This window comes from Nannospalax galili, unplaced genomic scaffold, assembly GCF_000622305.1.
Source record: "Nannospalax galili isolate Female #2095 unplaced genomic scaffold, S.galili_v1.0 scaffold72, whole genome shotgun sequence".
Taxonomy (NCBI): Eukaryota; Metazoa; Chordata; class Mammalia; order Rodentia; family Spalacidae; genus Nannospalax; species Nannospalax galili.
This window is the reverse complement of record NW_008336933.1, coordinates 9,357,877-9,375,899: the sequence shown is the minus strand read 5'-3', so window position 1 is coordinate 9,375,899 and position 18,023 is coordinate 9,357,877. Positions and strand designations below refer to the sequence as shown.

General features: G+C 40.9%; 1 protein-coding gene across 2 annotated transcripts in view; it reads right to left on the bottom strand.

The window, feature by feature from the left end:
• Lyrm4 (LYR motif containing 4) overlaps positions 1-18,023 on the bottom strand; it is a 172,592-nt gene that overhangs the window by 126,983 nt on the left and 27,586 nt on the right. The window contains exon 2 of one of the 2 annotated variants that reach the window (XM_008831658.3): positions 4,656-4,776. In XM_008831658.3, coding sequence (XP_008829880.1) covers positions 4,656-4,776 — 121 coding nt within the window. Of the gene's footprint in view, positions 1-4,646; positions 4,777-18,023 lie in introns of both variants that reach the window. The other variant, XM_017797779.2, reaches the window with a different exon arrangement.

The following is an 18,023-nucleotide window of genomic DNA, read 5'->3' as shown; positions in this document are numbered from 1 at the left end:
TTGCTTTTAGCAGTCTACAAAAATAATTAAGTGTAAGCTAAGAAACTCTGAAAATATTTCACCTTATACATATGCATGCTCATATTAACAAAACTCCATGTTGTATATAATGCCAACCCTATTTACCTTTAATGCAGTACACACTGTCTCTTAATTGTTTCTACAACAGACCTTTCCAATGTTGGAGCTGCATAATTAAAGAAAGCAATAACTTAAGAAGAAAGTAGTGACTACTGGAAAGCTGATGGCAAGATTAGCATGATATCACAACCCTGCGTTCACAAACTGAACAAATCAGAACAAATCAGAACGCATCTACTTTACCTTCTTAGCGTGCCACTGCATATAATAGTAAATGTATTTCTTCATACTAATACTTGGGTAATAGAGAAAACTTGCTTTGCTAAATGCAGTCTTTCAATAAATATATATTTTTGTAATTTCTTGTCCTTGATATGGCAACCAAATACTATGTAGATACAATTTTAGTGCTAAATTCAGTAGTCTTCTTAAGCTACTAACTGCGAACATTTCGATACAGAACAGTTTTCCTTTCTCACAGACTAGAGATTCACCTAGTTTGCCACATTATAAAAAGTCTAAGAAATACATTCTCTCCAATGCTGCACCCAACCAACTTCTGTTATCGCTGTCTGCTGCTGAAAGAGAACCCAGAACTGGAGGATCACTTTACTCCAATGACTCCTGCCCTGGTGGCATGATATAGGTAAAAACAAACCTGGGCTTCCAATGGGTACCTTAGCTTTCACTAGGTTCCACAGAGACATGCTATTGGTTAGGAATTAGCCAAACATTCCTGAAGTCATGATTGTAATTGATGTGTCTGAGGGAATCTTATCAATACATCAATCACCTAGGTCTGGTGACTGCATCCCATCTGTGTCCCATTCCCAACGTCTCTTCTACTTCCTGTTCTCCTGCAAACATGTGGTAAGCCAGATATAGAACAAAGATCACAACTCAACTTCACAGTGCTCAGAAACTATTTTCTCTTTGATGAACACTTGTTCTCTATGGATTCCATAGGAGGGAAGACCCCAAGTGCTAGAGATGCTGCAGGTGTTTCTTCACCCAAAGTAGTAAGGGCTAGTACAAGAGAAGTAAATACATGACACAAAGCAAGGTACTCTACACTATGTTCATTTAAAAGGAAAAGGGGCAGCTGGGTGGTGTATGTCCCTGTGATTCTAGATCTGGGAGGCTGACACAAGAGGATCATGAATTTGAGGTCAGCCTGGGTTACATACTGAGATGCTATCTAAAAAACAACAGAAACAAGAAAACCAAAGGAATGTGACACTGCAGAGCTATAATAGGGAACATTAACTGACAGCAATAGCAGTTACGTACACCTTATAAGATATCAAAAGGGGGGCTGGAGAGATGGCTCAGTGGTTAAGAACACAACGTTCTTGCAGAAGACCCGGGTTCAAATCCCAGCACCCACATGGCAGCTAACAACTGTCCTTAACTCCAGTTCCAGGGGATCCGGCAGCCTCTTCTGTCCTCCATGGGCATTGCACAACATAGGTGCACTTACCTACATGCAGGCAATACATGCATACACATTAAAAAAATATTTAAAAAAAAGATATCAGAAGGAATTCTAGAATTCCTTTAGACAGCAAAGTAGAACAAAAGGCTTAAGACAGAATCTGGTGGACCTTCTTGATCCTTGCCTAAGGCAGAATCAACACCGTGTACAATTCTTTGCTGCTCAGACTGATTTTCACCCAAGCCCATCCACAGTCTTGCTGCCTGTGCTGTCTGGTGCCATCTGGCCCATACTCTAAAGCCTACCAAACCTTTCTGATCCCACCTGAGGAGCAGACCCTGAAGAACAGATAGATGGGGAAGGTAGATTACTGAAGACAACGCCAGAACCTGCTTTTGGAAGAGAGGAAGAACCAAGATAAACTGCCTGGGTCAATGTAAGTCTGTCTTTCTAGAAGTATTTTATATGGAAAGAATGTTAAGTTCATCAATAAGTAAAGGAATAGTTCTGCTCGCTCTGGGGTACGGTAAGATGTACATAGCTCAAGAGAGTTGAAACTGACATTCCAGAGTGCAATTTTCAGGGGGGAGAGTTAGCATAAGAATGCCAAGGAAAGAATAATACGTCTGGCTGTGATTATGGAGAAGGAGGCAAGGGGCTGAGTTGTTCACCATGAAACAAAAACGACTTGCTGCTTCCTCAGATGAGAGGGATTCTTAGAGCTGTGTGAAGGCTAATAAGAAATGCTGGTGCCACCTTGAATCCCTCAGGTTGCCACAATGAAGACTCAACATCCTTTACATGAAGGATATACAAGAAGAATGAATGACCTGGAGAGGTTGAGCTGGATTAGTGATGACCTTGAACATCCTGGAAACAAAAAGGCAGGATGACTTAGTGATTGAGGAAGCTGTTCTGAGAGGTGTGACTGGCAGGCAGGGTAGCAGGCAGGGAGTTCAGTTGGGATACTGCCTTTAGGACCAGTGTATCTGGTAGCTGGGCTGGTGGGTCCAAAGATCTGGGAGGGACCATGACTGAATTGGTGTACAACTATGGCGGGCTTAGGGCCACCCACTCCTGTGAGGAGGGCAGGAGAGGAAAGAGACCTCCACAAGGTCTTCTTTCATTTTGGGCCTTTGTTCCAAGGTCAGCTTACACAAGCTTGTAGAAAGTTGGCTTAGGGAGTCTACTAAATCTCATACTCTATTATGATAAATGATATACTTGGATCCAGGAAGACTTGACATGAATGGGAAGTAGAAACCAGTCAGTTGCTGAGGTGTAACTGTTAAGTCTATTCTCCAGCTCAGTGAGAATTCTGCCATTTGTCAGGCCTCTCTGAGGTGGGAACACAAGGCTTTACTAGGTGACTGTGGAAACTCTGGCCCTGGAAGGAAGCAGTGTGCATCCCCTATCAGGAAAGTGCAGTTGCCAGGCTGGCCTGAGGAGGGCACTCTCATCCTGCTCAGAGTCTACCTTTCTAGTGATGTTCCTGCTGTTTTCAGTGTATATTATTTCCTGGGAATGTTGGCTAAGAGCCACTGTCTGTCCCCCCGCCCAGCAGTATTGGGGACAGAACTCAGGGTCTTGTACATGTCAGGCAAATGCTCTATCACTGACCCACACCCCTAATCCTGGCTTATTTTTGGAGAGTAATTTCAGCATTTTAAATCAAGAGGTGACATGGACAATTAGACATGACAGAGAAAAGGTGGCAGAGGTTACTTACAGGTCCCCTTTCTTATGCAGTTTATATTATGAACACGCTTGCCAAGTTTTACACAGAGAAAAATGCCAAAGAACTGAATTGTTTGTTCTAAGTTTATATAAAGTACAGACTCAAGCTGCCTGTTTTTCTAAGTTCTACTGCTAAAAGGTCCTATGAAATGACACTATTGGTAACTAGAAAGTGTCATTTACCTAGAGTTTTCTACATGGTGACTTGTGTATCCGTTGCTCTCCAGGTGCATGAAAATGTGTGGTTAGTCTTTTGCTCATGATTCTATTACCTTTCCATGCCTATAACTGATGATATTTCCTAGGCCCTTCTGAATGTGGCCTGACTATCTTCCTGCTAGAGCTGAGGGTATTATCGAACTTTGAATGCTATTCTGGAAGAGAGTGCTGCATTATGTAGGCAATGCAACAAGACTTAATCTTGACATAAAGTGCAAATTTCAGTTTTTAATATCACTTCTTATTTGAATTCTGTTTTCAGTCAATTGTGAAAAGGGGTCATGGAAAAACCACATCTGATGTAGTTAGCCAAGCAGGCATCTCTTAAGGGTACCACTGAAGCCCTTTCCAGAATACTACACAACAGAACTTTGAAAATCTAAGGGGTTCCCTCTCCATACCTCATAAATACATTTACTGCAGGAGGGAAAATAGATAAAAACAGAAATGAAGCTACGGTGTGACTGCTGACAACTCAAAGAACAGTGAAATGGGAAGTCACAGTGGGAAAGCCAGCCCACAGAGGGCTACCCTGGCCTTTGATACTTCAATTACACCCGCAGAAGACAGACTGGTATCACATTATCGACTAGTCAGAGACCATGCTGCTACGTATGCGTGGCTGGCCTCAGGAAGTTCAAGAAAAGCAAGCCCTAGTCAGGGTAGCACTGATGCAGAACTCAGAACCATGTGTCAAGGTTAGCATGTCAGCAGCTGTGCTTTGTACCCTGCACCTGCCAACATACCTTCCCTGTGGCAACATAATTTAGGCTCATAACCCACTAATTTATCTTGAATTCTGTTGACAAATACTAGAAAAAGGAGGATATATTTATACTCTGATACTTGTTCACATATTTGTGTTCAGTATATCTTAAAAAGACTTGGATTAAAAAGTAGTTTTTCTCCTAGTGTTTCTCACACTTAAAGTGTAAAATAGGAGAGCTGTTTCCCAGAAGGACCAGGACCTGAAAGTTCTGAAAAGCTGTTATTTTCCTTTAGGATGCCCTTGAATTTGGTAATAAGACAGTTCATCTTTGTATGTCTATATCAGGAAAGAGGGCAGCACTTCACTATCCTGTGGTGTAAATCTCAAACACCAAAGCAGTGATGTCCAATCAAGGCAGAAATGTCAAAGCTGAAGGCACCTAATGAAAAACAGTACATCACCCACCTAGCTTACCTGTCGACGGATTATTTCAAGGTCTCTTTTCGCTTTATTCACTAGGGCTTGAATTTCTACAGGATCCTTTACATTCTTATTTTCTCGGAAGGCATCTCTTATCCTCCTGACAGCATACATTCTAAATGAATTCAGAGAAAAATAAAAGACGTCAGTAGGTCCGAGGCTCTGCTTTAAATGAATTTAAAATTTTTTTTTCTAGAATTTACTGTTGAATATTCCCCTATGGATAACCCACTTTGATCTTTATTTGTGAGACAGGCCAATCCATTACTATTCTGGGATAACTAAGCAAACAGACTTAAAAAAAGAAATCTATTTCAGACAAGTCACATACAAATGGCAAAAAATCCCACTGCCAAAATGTTCCTCCAATGGCTGGTTCTTTAGAGTTATGCATGTCTAGTTTCCCTCCATTAGCATACATCATTGAAGCTTTACAGAACAGAGACGAATCAGGAATTCAGAAGCCAATGATGCATCTCATTTGCATGTACCAAGACAGTGGTCAGTGTTCCACTCTCTGTCACCTTTGGCTCTTTCCTTTCTGTAGCATAATTATGTAAGGCTGAGGTTCACAACAGGATCCTACTGCAGAATAAAGTATGGCATTATGTAAATGCTTTCCTCCACCTCCGAAGGCCAACAGTCGCATGCACACATGCACAGTGTCCGCTTCCCTGATGAGACAGAGGGCACTAGCAATACAGGGAGGCAGTTCAAGGACAAAGCTTTCATTTTCTTCTTATCAGTCAGGCTTGGCTGTGAGGGCAATCTGGCTGTGACATCTGTCACTCCATTGAACTATAGGGTTGGCTTGGCTGCTCTGTCTGGTGAGGCAGGTATTGTCTTCCTCCCTCACCTTTTCATGTACATCCTTCCTGATGTTGTGCTCTTGGTCCAAGAGGTCATGATCTCTTTTTGGACAAAGGTATGCAAGTAGCTATGCTCCCCTGATAGAACCTCCAAAAAACCTCTTAACTCAGTGAGGCTTGGGCTTGTCTCCTTGCTCAGGCTCCCGCTGTTTGTGTGAACTTGGGCAAGATTCTTAATAGAAGGCCAGGTTCTTCATCTGTCAAAGACCCGTATTACTATTCAGAGAGGTGAGGAGGCTGAGGCTTTATTATAGGACTCTGGCACAAAGCCTGGTACTTAAGACATTCAATGCTATTCTATTAATATTCTTACACTTTAATGTGAGCAGTACACATTACAGTCTCACCTCTGTCCTGTGACATCCCAGGATCATACCACAGTGTGTGTACAAAGGAGAGAGTGGTCTGGAAATTGGCCAAAGTGAAGAATCAAGCATCCTTAACCAGACATGTTCCTACATTTAGACAGCCATGATTGAACAACATGTCATTTCCCTCTACTCCAGTCTGGTAGACAAGGTGCTAGAGTTGGGCATGTGGGACACAGTTTCCTGAGTCTTTTTAATAATCCCAGATTCTCTACTTTTAAACTTTAACAAGCTAAAGAATTCAGGAGGTACTACCAGCAACATTTAGAAATGAGAATGGAAATAGAAGCAAAGAAAGGAGGAAGAAAGACTGTCAGTATCCTTGAAGGTGGAAGGCATGGTGTTGGAAGATACATACACACCAGGATATCTTATTTAATAAGTACAAATCATACACAATACATGTACTAAGACAGAGTGCCATTTTGGATCTAGATAAACATTTCTAAAACAAAAAGAACTTTTGCATTAAAATGCATTTACTGATGTAACTTTTGTTGTTCTGAGACATGACCTAATGTAGATCAGGTGGATCTCAGGCTGTCTTGAAGCTTAAAGTTTGGTACCCTCTGCTGCCAGCTCCGAAGGGGCTGGGGTTACAGGTCTATGCTCCTCCACCACCTTATTTTAGGCAGTGCTGGAGATTGAAGTCAAGGCCTCTGTTATACTAGGCTGGCCTACTACCCACTAAGCTATATCCCCATCCTTCTAAACTCATTGCAGGAACTACAAAGGAAAAAGGGGGACTTTAGGAGCTTATACCTTTGGAATGTCAAAAACACTATGTGGTGCCTTGAGAACCAGCTGGGGACCTGTAGAGGGCTTCTGAGTGTTAAGCATCAACATCAGGGCTGCAATGATTGAAAGGAATCTTTGTATGGGAACACTAGAAGCCCGAGTTTGTAAAGGAATATAGAAAAGATTATATCAGATACAGATGCTTTTCATATGCAGCTCCCAATTGAATGAGATTTTATTTTACTTATTAAAAAATTTCTTTGTGCTGGGTGTGGTGGCACATGCCTTTAATCCCAGTACTCAGGAGGCAGAGGCAGGCAGATCTAGTTATGAATGGTTGTTAGCTGCTATGTGGGTGCTAGAAACTGAACGTGGGTCTTCTGCAAGAGCAACCAGTGCTCTGAGGGAGGCTCTGAGCCATCTCTCCAGTCCCCACTTTTTTTAAAGGCTGTGGTTTGTGTTGTTCTGTGGGGCAACTCACTGACCTTTAAATCCCAGCACATGGGAGCCAGAGGGAAGCAGATCTCTGAGTTCAAGTCCAGCCTGGTCTACATAGTGAGTTCCAGGACAGCTGGGGCTAAAAAGACCAAAAAAAAAAAAAACAACCCAAAAAACCAAAAAAACCCAAAAATTTCTTTGTGTGTATGTGGGTGGGTGCATACCTGCCACAGCTTGCCTGTGGTCAGAGAACAACTTGTGGGGATTGGTCCTCCCCTTCCACCATGTGGAGCCCACAGATCACTCAAGTCATCAAGGCCTGGCAGCATGTACCTTTACTTGCTGGGCCATCTCTTTAGGCCATCATCTAGATTTAGATGGCAGCTAGGTAAGAGAGCTCACAGTCATTTCAGGAGCTTTCTTGCACAGGACAATGGTTATTTATATGACATGGTTTCTCTGTTCTTCATCACACAAAGCACCTTATTTTTAATTGTGACAGGAATAGAGAAGGGGCAGAAAGATATTTTCTTCTTGTAGACCAGCCTGGCCTTGAACTCACAGAGATCTGCCTGCTTCTGCTGGGATTAAAGGGGTGTACTACCATGCCTGGTCTAATCCTAATATTTTAATCTATATGCAAAACTGATTTTATAATAATAATTGACCTCCAGGAATTATTTTTTTTCTTGTGGTGCTGGGGCCCTAAACCATGGAGGGCATGTAGTCTGCCACTGAGCTCTGTCAAACCCTTCATCCATTGGTTTAATTCTTCCTTCAGGATGTAGCATGAGTTTCCAGAAGAACAACACAGGCTGCAGTAGCCACCAATACTAAGTATTTTTTTTTTTTTCCAGAAACGCATTAGTCCAGACTATCTTAAAAAAAAAAAAAAATCATATGGGATGGAAAAAAAACCTTGTCCTTTCAAAGTTTAAGAGTTTAAGAAAACCAGAGAGTAGCTTAAGACTCTTACAATTTAGACCAATTGAGCTCAAGGTTCAGTCCAGAATGTTCTACTCTAACCTTTTTCATCCTTAGTTCTCTGAAGTTCTTACTTAAATGTGATCTAGATCTTGAGATAAAAGATAGAAAAAGCTGGCAGGCAAGATGGCTCAGTGGGTAAAGGTTCCTGCCTTTCTATTCTACAACCTGAGTTCAATCCCTGGAACCCATGTATAGATGGAAGAAGTGAACTGATTCCATGAAGTTGTCCTCTGACCTCTACACATGAACCATGGAATGCCTGCCTGTCCTGTCCCTGACATCAAAGATGTCAAAAGCAACCAAAAGTTCCACTTCAATTTCCAGGCATATCTTTTTTCAGAAAAAATTTATTATTTTTATTTTATGTGCATGACAGCTATGTCTGCATATATGTAAATGTACACATATCATGCAGTGCCTGTAGAGGACATTGGATCCTCTGGAACTGGAGTTATGGATGATTGTTAGCCACCATGTGGGTGCTGGGAATCAAACCTGAGTCCTCTGTTAGAGCAGCCAGTGCTCTTAACTGCACAGTCATCTCTCCAGTTCCATTCCAAACATATCTTTGAAATGATGATGCAATGGTACACTCCTTTTTTCTATTCCTCCCTTTCTTGAACCACTTAACACACAGGGTGCTGTTGGCCTTAAGAGAAGACACTTCACTGGCCCAGAACCACAGAGATGTTTCTGCAGGAGCAGTTTCTTTCTCAGTTGTGTGACTTTATTTCAAACCATGAATTTTGGGGATGGTAAACACAATGCAGATGATTCTTCACATTTTGTGGGAGGGCATACTACCAGTTATTTTAATCTTGCCCCACCTTTCTCTTACCCCCTACCTCAAGGGAAAACATTTATCACTCAACACATTCTGATCAACTTCTTGCCTATATTACCAAGAACAATTCAAAGAAAAATGTGTAGCTACTGTAAGGAAAACGGCAGCCAACTGCTACGTAATTTTTTGTGTCCTCAAAGTGAGGTCCTCAAAGTGAGATGCTGTTTGAAATTAGGTATAAAACACACCAAACTCATAATGTACACACGCAATGTTTATTGTTCACGAATTATAGCATGCTCAAGACCACAATGCAGAATCATCTGGGAAGAGAGTCTCAATGAGATGAGGCTGACTTGTCGGCATGTCTGTGGGGGATTGTCTTGACTGTTAAGTGAGATGGAATGGAAGACCCATCCTGAATGTGTGAAGCATCATTCCATGGGCTGGGCCCTGGGCTGTATGGAAGAAGATAGCTAGCCGGGTGCACAAAAACAAGGATGTGTTAATTTCCTTTGTTCTTCACAGTGGATGTGACGTGACTGATTGCTTGAGTTCCTGCCTTGACATCCCCTCAATAATGAAATTGTAAGCTAAATAAACCCTTTCCTTCCTTCAGTTGATTTTGTTAGGATTATTTGTCACAACAACAGAAATGAAACCAGAACACCCTCCAATTAGTTTTAACTGAAGTGTGTCTTACTCCTCAGGACAGTGCTTCCTTCACAGTCATTAGGAGGCAGCTGCTGAATTCCAGTATGCTCCCCCAGCATACTGGGGTGGGGTGGTGGTAGTAGGGGTTCTTAAATCTTGCTGCTGTGTCTGGATCAGTAGTTTACCTTTTTGTTATCTGAGATCATGCCATTTGACTACATGTTATAGGCTTCTGTGGCATGGTTATCTGTTTACTTCTGGGGGTCAAGTCTCAAGATTTCACTAGGCTTTAATAGCTACAGGTTACAAAGTGAATACATATCACTAATTTTATATAATTTAAAGAATTATCACAAGTTTTATCACACCAAGGTCAAAGAATAACAAGCTTGAGGCTATCTATACTGTGACTCTATTTCTAAATAAATGCAATTTTAAAGACTTTCAATTTTTAGGGATTGGAGAGATGGCTCAGTGGTTAAGAACACCAGCTGTTCTTGCAGAATACTGGGGTTTGAATCCTAGCACCTACATGGCAGCTAAGAATTGTCCATAACTCCAGTTCCAGGGGATCTTATGCCCTCTTCTGACCTCCACAGATATTGCATGACATGGGTACACTTACATACATGCAGGTAATATACACATACACATAAAATAAAAAAAAAACTTTCAATTTTTAATAAAAATAAGACCTTTAAAAGTCAGCATTTTTCAGGGGGGCTTGGGGCCACAGGCCTGTAATTCCAGGTACTTTGAGGCAATCTTTGGTAAGTTAGTGAGGCTATCTGAAAACAAAAAGTAAAAATAGGACTGGGAACATAACTCAGTGATAAGAGTGCCTACCTGGCATGTGTGAGGCCCTAGGTTCAATCCCCAGTACTGCAAACTAACAACAAAAATTTTTATGATGATTTGAATTCTTTTGTGTCCTAGGAATGGAGGCCAGTGTCTTGTACTGCACCAGTGACTTATACCCTAGACCCATTTTTCCATTCTTCTTTTTCTTACTGTGAATCTATTCTTTCTGGAGACAGGGTTCCACAGTTACTTGATTTCCCCTCTAGGTCCTCTCCTTCCTGGTCTCCTTTGTTGGCTCATGTTTTTCTGCCTCCTCCCTCAATACAATGTGTTCTCTGGGGCCCATGTGCGGATCTCTCTTTTTATTAAAATCTCTGCCAGTTATTGTGTCTGTATGATTATATATGTCACTGTTCCAATATTTCTCTAATCCAGATCTAACACCTAAATCTGTATCACCCAAATGCCTTCTGAACTTTGTTTTTTTTTTGGTCTTTTTGAGACAGGGTCTTCCTGTAGCTCCAGCTGGCCTGGAATTCAATATGTGGATTAGGATGACCTTGATCTCGGACATCTGCCTGCCTCTACCTACCCAGTGCTGGAATTAAAAGCATGTGCCACCAGGCCCAGCCTGCCTTTTGAACTTTTATTAATACTTCTTTTCTTTTGATTTACTTACTTTTGTTTTATGTGTATAAGTGTTTTGGACCACCTGTGTACAATGTCCACAGAGGCCATAAGAGGGTATCAGTTCCCTGGGACTGGAGTTAAGGATGGTTGTTAGCTGTCATGTGGGTGCTGAGAACTGAAAGTCTATGTTTAGTCATAAAAAGCTTGCTATTTTGACCTATAACCCTTCTGAATTATGTTCCCCTTCCTCTAACTTACAGCCCTGACTTTAGGTCAGACTCTCATCTCCGAGACTAATGCAACAGCAGCCTTGGGACTATGGGGTATAGGTGTGTTTGTGTAGTACCATAAAATGGATCATAACAAGCCTGGTGAGAAAGTTCAAGGTCCCTCTGAAGTGTTGGTAAAAATGAGGTACCTTCCGTCTTATAAAATGCCAGTTCCCATTGGAACATCACCCTTTCAGAAAAGGATCTTCAGTCTTTCTTCCTCATCATTGTATTTCAAATATCTGGCACAGAGAATGTTCAATAATAGAGGGTTTGCCTAGTATGCACCAGGCCCTGGGTTCAGTTCCTACCACCAGCACCAGCACCAGCAATGCCATCACAAAACAAAAAACAACAGACCCTTCAAAAAATCAACACTATCAATAATCAACAAGGAATATAAAACCAAGAACAAGAAACTGCATAGGAAACACAAGGGGAAACAAACAAAAGAAAACCGGTTTGTAGCATATAAATCAAATAAGCTTTCAAAGGTGGTGATTACAGAATCCACAATCGGAATTTATTCAAGAAACATACTAGATGCCTATTATTATCAGCACGAGCACATGCACTGGGTACACAGTAGAGAACAGGTGTTTACTTCAGGGTCTGGTAGGGGGATGACATCTAATAAAAACAGATGAAAAAGGAAAGAAGTCACTCCAGGTGAACACAGGGGCCACACAGGCTTGCTGCAGTAACATGATGGTTAGGTGGTATTTCCAAAGGGCTAGAGGTCAAAACACTTTACTAAGCACTTCAAATAGACACAATTTATTGTGTATAAATTAGTACAGAAACTGACTTAAGAAAACTGATGTAGAATTCTTACATTTGCATACTTCTAAGAAGCAGCCAAACACAAGGCAAATGCTGTAATGCTAGAGAATATGTATGCAGCTAAGCCAAGTTAGTACTGAATTACAGAAAGCAGAAGACAAACTCAGCTGTCACATCTGAAACACTGGAATAAGCTAGTGAGAAATACATAAGAAAAAAAATAGCCCTGAAAAAAACAGCAAAGGTAGAGAACTATGAACAGTAAATGTGAACAAAGTGAACTGCTCAAGTAATTAAAGTTATAATGAAGAAAATATCTCAGACATGAGTATAAAACATTTAGAGTCATTGAGATTTAGTAACTAGAGAACAATGCTAAGATATTTACTTATAAAACACTGAACTACAAGGACAGAAAAAGAAAGTAAAAGAATGAAGGAAGAACTTTCAGCAGAAGATGCTTATTGAATGGATATGTGCTCAGATGTGTGTTTTCTAAATCCTTATGAAAGGGACTGCTTTTCACTCATCTGCCATGTAGTCTCCACAGTCCAAAAGGATAACAAAAAATAATTCCTGGTACAGTAAGTACTTGGAGGTACAGCAAGCCTGGAGGTGCTAATTACCTGATGTAACTTAAGAGTCTAAGTGGCAGAACTGGGCTCCAAACCCAGCTGACTGAAATTGTGAATTTTCAATGAGATGCTATTCCTCCCCGTGGTCAACAAACCATCCAATATTGGTAAGTACCTAACCTAAGCCAAGCCAAGCCAGGCTGCTATTCATTTGAAAAAGCATCATAAAAATTGTGTCTGGCATTGAGAAGCTTAAAAAGGTCATCCCATCTCTCAACACTGCTTCAAGTGTCCTACAAACAGTTCAAGTGCCAAGCCCGTCCTCGGCCTCAGAAAGACAAGTAATTGAAAGCCTTAGAGAGACAGCTACTGGAGAAAGCACTAAGAGTAACTGAAATAATCAAGTTTCATTGTTTTACAAAGGAAGCAATGACAACTGAAGGGTTGTAGAGGGAGGGAGGGAGGCAAAATAACTCAGAGAAAACCCACTTTGGGAATCAAAGGTAAGTGTCTGCATTTGGGGCAGCTGTGAATAAAAATCTACTACACACTACATATTTAAAATGCTCTAAGAGTTTTCCATTGTTTTGAAATCAGGGTCAAATGGATTATTAAGGACTCCAGACCACTTGGCTATCTCTCCCACTTCTAGCACGTTCTGTATGGATAGCCACCAGCCAGGTGGAATGCATATTTTTTCCTTCTTTCTCTCCTTGAAGCCAGCTACTCCTGTGTACATGGAGTCCTTTGCTGGAGGTTTTTGTCTAATTCCTCTTGCTTTTAGAGACCTAACCCAGTTAGAAACAACCATAATAAAAGATTAATATTTTCTTAAATAAACACCACATATAAGTCAAGGAAAAAGCCATTAAGACCATGGTAAATAAATGAGAAAGGCTGGGAACAGTAATTTACAAGAGGACATAGAGAGACCAAATTCAGAAAGAGCTGTGTGAATAGCCAGCCCCAGGCATCATCAGAAATGCACATTTAAACAAGGTTACTTCCTGCCCCCCAATGAACATATTTTGAAAAAGCTGAGAAACAAGGCACCCTGCCAGTGGGAGCATGAGTTGGGATTGCAGTGAAACAGTGGGCAATAGTGTTCTTCAAGTTTGCAAACTCCACCTTTAGCAGCCTAGCCTATGGAAATAATCCAGAATGTGTACAAAAATATGTATGGTATGTCCATTACAGATTGAGCTGGTTTGAGAAATGCACCTTATAGGCTTAAGTATTTGAACACTTGGTACATGGACCCAGTTGATGATGTAGGGGGGCTTAGGAGGTGTGGCCTTGCTGGAGGAAGTATGTCATTAGGGGCAGGCTTGGAGCCCACAGCCTTGCCCCACTTTCATTTTTTTCCCCTCTCTGCTTCTTGTGTGTGCTTGAAGATGCGAGCTCTCAGCTTTCTGCCGTGGCTGCTCCTGCTGTCCCTCCCTGGCCTTTATGGACACCCTTTGTAGGACCATAAGCCAAAATAATTTCTTCTTTAAAGTTGCCTTGGTCATGGTGTTTTACCACAGCAGTAGAAAAGTAACTAATAAATGTTATAAACAGAAAAACATCCATGTTCAATGTTGGAGAAATGGCTACATAAACCAAGACACTGCTTTTGAGATAAGTATTTCCACAAACATTCACAGTAAGTACAGAAAGTGTGAAGTGAAAACTCGCTCCTTCCACCACTGGACAACCAGCTCTTTCTCTCTGCAGTCAGTAACCTGCTTCTTGGGCAACTTCCTAGAGATACTGAACTCCAACAACAGGACAACAGGTTGCTGTATCTGGTAGGCTGCCAGGCCCAGGGCTTTGGAGTGCAGGTGAGACTAAATACACCTGCAAGTCATCAACAAGGAGAGTGAGGCAACCTCAGGGCTAGGTGAGCTTTTCCAGTGCAAGTAGGGGATGCCAAAGGAGGCTGGCAGTGCAGAGCCTTGAAGCTGGCCTACCTATATTTAATAGCAGGCACAGAGGTGCTGTGAAAAGGGACATAAGGGCCAGAGGGCAGGCAGGAAAGCTAGAATGATCCACAGGAGATGAGGCAATCTTTCCAGAGAATGCTTAGGATTGCCACTGAGGATTCCAATAGTGACTTCAGTAAGAATAACACCAGCATAGGCTTACTGATCACAAGGCAGAGAACAGAGTATACTGCAAAAACCCTAGTTTCTGAGAAATACATTCATAAACAACAATCCGGACTAGGAGGAAATTCATAACATAATAAAAAATATCTTTATTAATGAAAAATATAATACATAAAAATCTTTGGAATGTAGTCAAAGGCATATTTAGAGAAAAATTAATGGCTTAAATGTTTCTTATTAATAAAATACTAGATTCAACAAAAGAAGTGCTTTCAGTCTAGAAAAACCAAATGTAGTCCCCATGAGAAAACAGAAAAAATATTTAAAATATTAAACAAGTTAGAAAATTTGAAAAAGACATTAGCTAAGACAACTAAGGTTTTTTGGGGGTAGTGTTAAGGACAGTATCTGGCCTACAGATTAGGAAACAATTTTCAGGAAAAAGGAGTGAAGACATTTGGAACTTTGAAAAACTAAGTTTAAAATAATCATTTCAAGGGTTGGAGAGATGGCTCAGCAGTTAAGAGCACTGGATATTCTTGCAGAAGACCCAGGTTTGAATCCCTACACCCACATGGCAGCTAATAACCCTCTCAACTCCAGTTCTGGGGGATTCACCACCCTCTTCTGTTCTCCATCAGTATTGCACAACACAGGTGCACTTACATACATGCAGGCATAATACTCATACACATAAAAAAATAGTCATTTTAGAAATAGCATAAACACACTCGAGAACTTGCCAAGAATGAGAAAGGGCTAGTTGTGGGCAGTAACTGCTGGTTAGTTTTTGTCAACTTGACACAAAGTGGAGACACCTGGGAAGGAGACTCAACTGAGGAACTGGTCCCACATGACTGGCCTGTAGCCTTGTCTGTGAGGAATTTTCTTAAATACTAGTTGTGAAGGAGGGCCCAGGCCACTGTGGAAGGTGCTAGCCCTAGGCTGGTGAGCTTGGGCTGTATAAGGAAGGTAGTTAAACAAGACAGTTTCGGAAAGTTAGCCAGTAAGCAGCATTCCTCTAAGGTCTCTACTTCAGTTCCTGCCTCCAGGTTCCTGTCCTGATTTCACCTCAATGATGGCCTGCAACTTGTAAGCCAAATAAGCCCTTTCCTCTCCAAACTGCTTCCCTTTAGAATGCTTTATCACAGCAGCAGAAAGCAAACTAGACCAGTAACATTCAGTGTGAGGAAACTGATTTCCCAAAACTGGCAATGCTTTCCCAGTTATGTTCAACTGTGCATGTACACATAGGGAAAATATGGGTGCATGGTGAAGCCACGGATGCAATTTTGACAGACAGGTGTTAACAAAGAGCAAGAAGGGAAGAACTCTCCAGAGCCCAAAGGTAATGGAATTAGGAATTTCCCCTCCATTGTCACAAACTCCTCAGATCCCCATTCTTGGCATTAGACTATCCTCCCACTTCCTTGCAGGATTCAAGTGCTGCTCTAAATGTCCAATAAAACAACAGATGAGCAGGCCAACCCAACCTCTGAAAAAATTATGGCAAATTACTGAAACATGTCTTTTAAAACAATAAAATTGTGCAAATAAGAAAAATGTGCAAATAAAGAATATTCAGAACATTATGACAATCTCATAGAACTGCAGATTTTATGTAAAGTTCTTTGAAGATAGTAGAAAATAACATCCTCTTTAAAAGATGAATTTATTTTTCTTTAAGAAAATCAGATTTTTATTACCCATGAAATTAAAAAAATTACAGCAAAATTGATAGAACTAGTATACTATTTTAAAAAATTTTTTTTATGTGTATGCATGTATTGCCTGCATGTGCGTAAGTGCACCTGTGTCGCGCAATGTCCGCAGAGGTCAGAAGAGGTTGTCAGATCCCCTGGGACTGGAGTTACAGCTATTAGCTGCCATGTGGGTGCTGGGATTCAAACCCGGGTCCTCTGCAAGAACAACCAGTGCTCTTAACCATTGAGCCATCTCTCCAGCCCCAGAACTAGAATATATACTATTAAGTGTCCCCAAACTAACAGAAAAACCCATGCTTCACAGACTCTGTTTGTGAAGTCCTATGAGCTGCCCTAGTGAGGGAGTAAACAACATTCTAGTAATTAACTTTCCTCACATCTACGTAACTGTTTTTTTTTAAAAAATATTTATTTATTTATTTATTTATTTTTAATGTGTTTGGGCTGCATGTATATAGGTGCACCCATGGTGCATATATACCTGTTATGACATTAAAGCTCCATGGCTAGGGATGAGATTTTCTGCCCCCACCCCTAAGAGTAGAGCTTGACACAGCACCAGAAAAGAAAGCTTAACTTTCATTATGGAATAGGGTTAAAAATTAGGCTATAGAATACATTTCTCCTAAAATTTCAAAATTATACCATGAGCCAGCCAACCTAAGACATGACCTTTAAAATTTAAAAAATGTATGGAGAATAAATACCCACAGCTGATGACTACTCAGTGAGTACTGACTTCCCATTTTATGAGAGAAAAACAGTCTTATGAACAATGGAACTATTCCCTGGTCAATGAACTTGAAACTTCAATTAAAATTTCCTACCAAGAGTTCTAGAAAGGTGCCAAAGACAATGTCTTTCCTATTGCCATTAGTCATTAGCAACAGTCAATGATAATAAATGAACAAGGAAGAAGAAAAGAGAATGTGGAAGTCATCTACCTGTGCACCATGTATTACCAGGATAGTTTACAGGGCAGCAAAATGCTCCAGAGTGAGATAGCTGAATAACTAAACCCAAAAGAAATCTCCAAAATTCAAACCAACCAATCAAATCCAATCAAGCTTGTGTGAAAATACTTCAAGTATTCAGCAATCACATCCATTTGTACAACTGCAGGAGGTCTATAAATGCTCTGGGCCCTGAGGGTATGAATACTAGAGTATGGTGGAAGTCTAGGTGACTGTCCCCTGAGTGTCCAGGTTTTGAAATGACTGCCAGGGACAAGCCTTGTGTTCCCGCAGCCCTTGTGTATTGGGGGTGGGGTTGTTGCTCAGTGCTGATCACGTGCTTAGCTTGCACAGGGTCCTGGGTTCACTCTGGAGCACTTACCTGATTATCTGTATGAGGACGAAGGGCTCTGAATCTATATGTATATTTATGCAAAGACACACTAATCCCTGGATTTACAGATAAAACCTGGTAGCCTTTTTACTTTTTCGACTGCTCTAATTTTACCTCTCCTCTAGAATAGGCATATTTAAAAAGTCTTATCTAGTTTCAAGTTATACAAATTAAAAAAAAATTTTTTATAAAAACTTTATTGAGAATTTCATACATGCATATAAGGTGTTTTGACCAAATCCATGCCCACTCCCTCCCCTCCAACATTCCCCCCTCTGAAGAGGTAACCCTAAAATCTTTAAAGT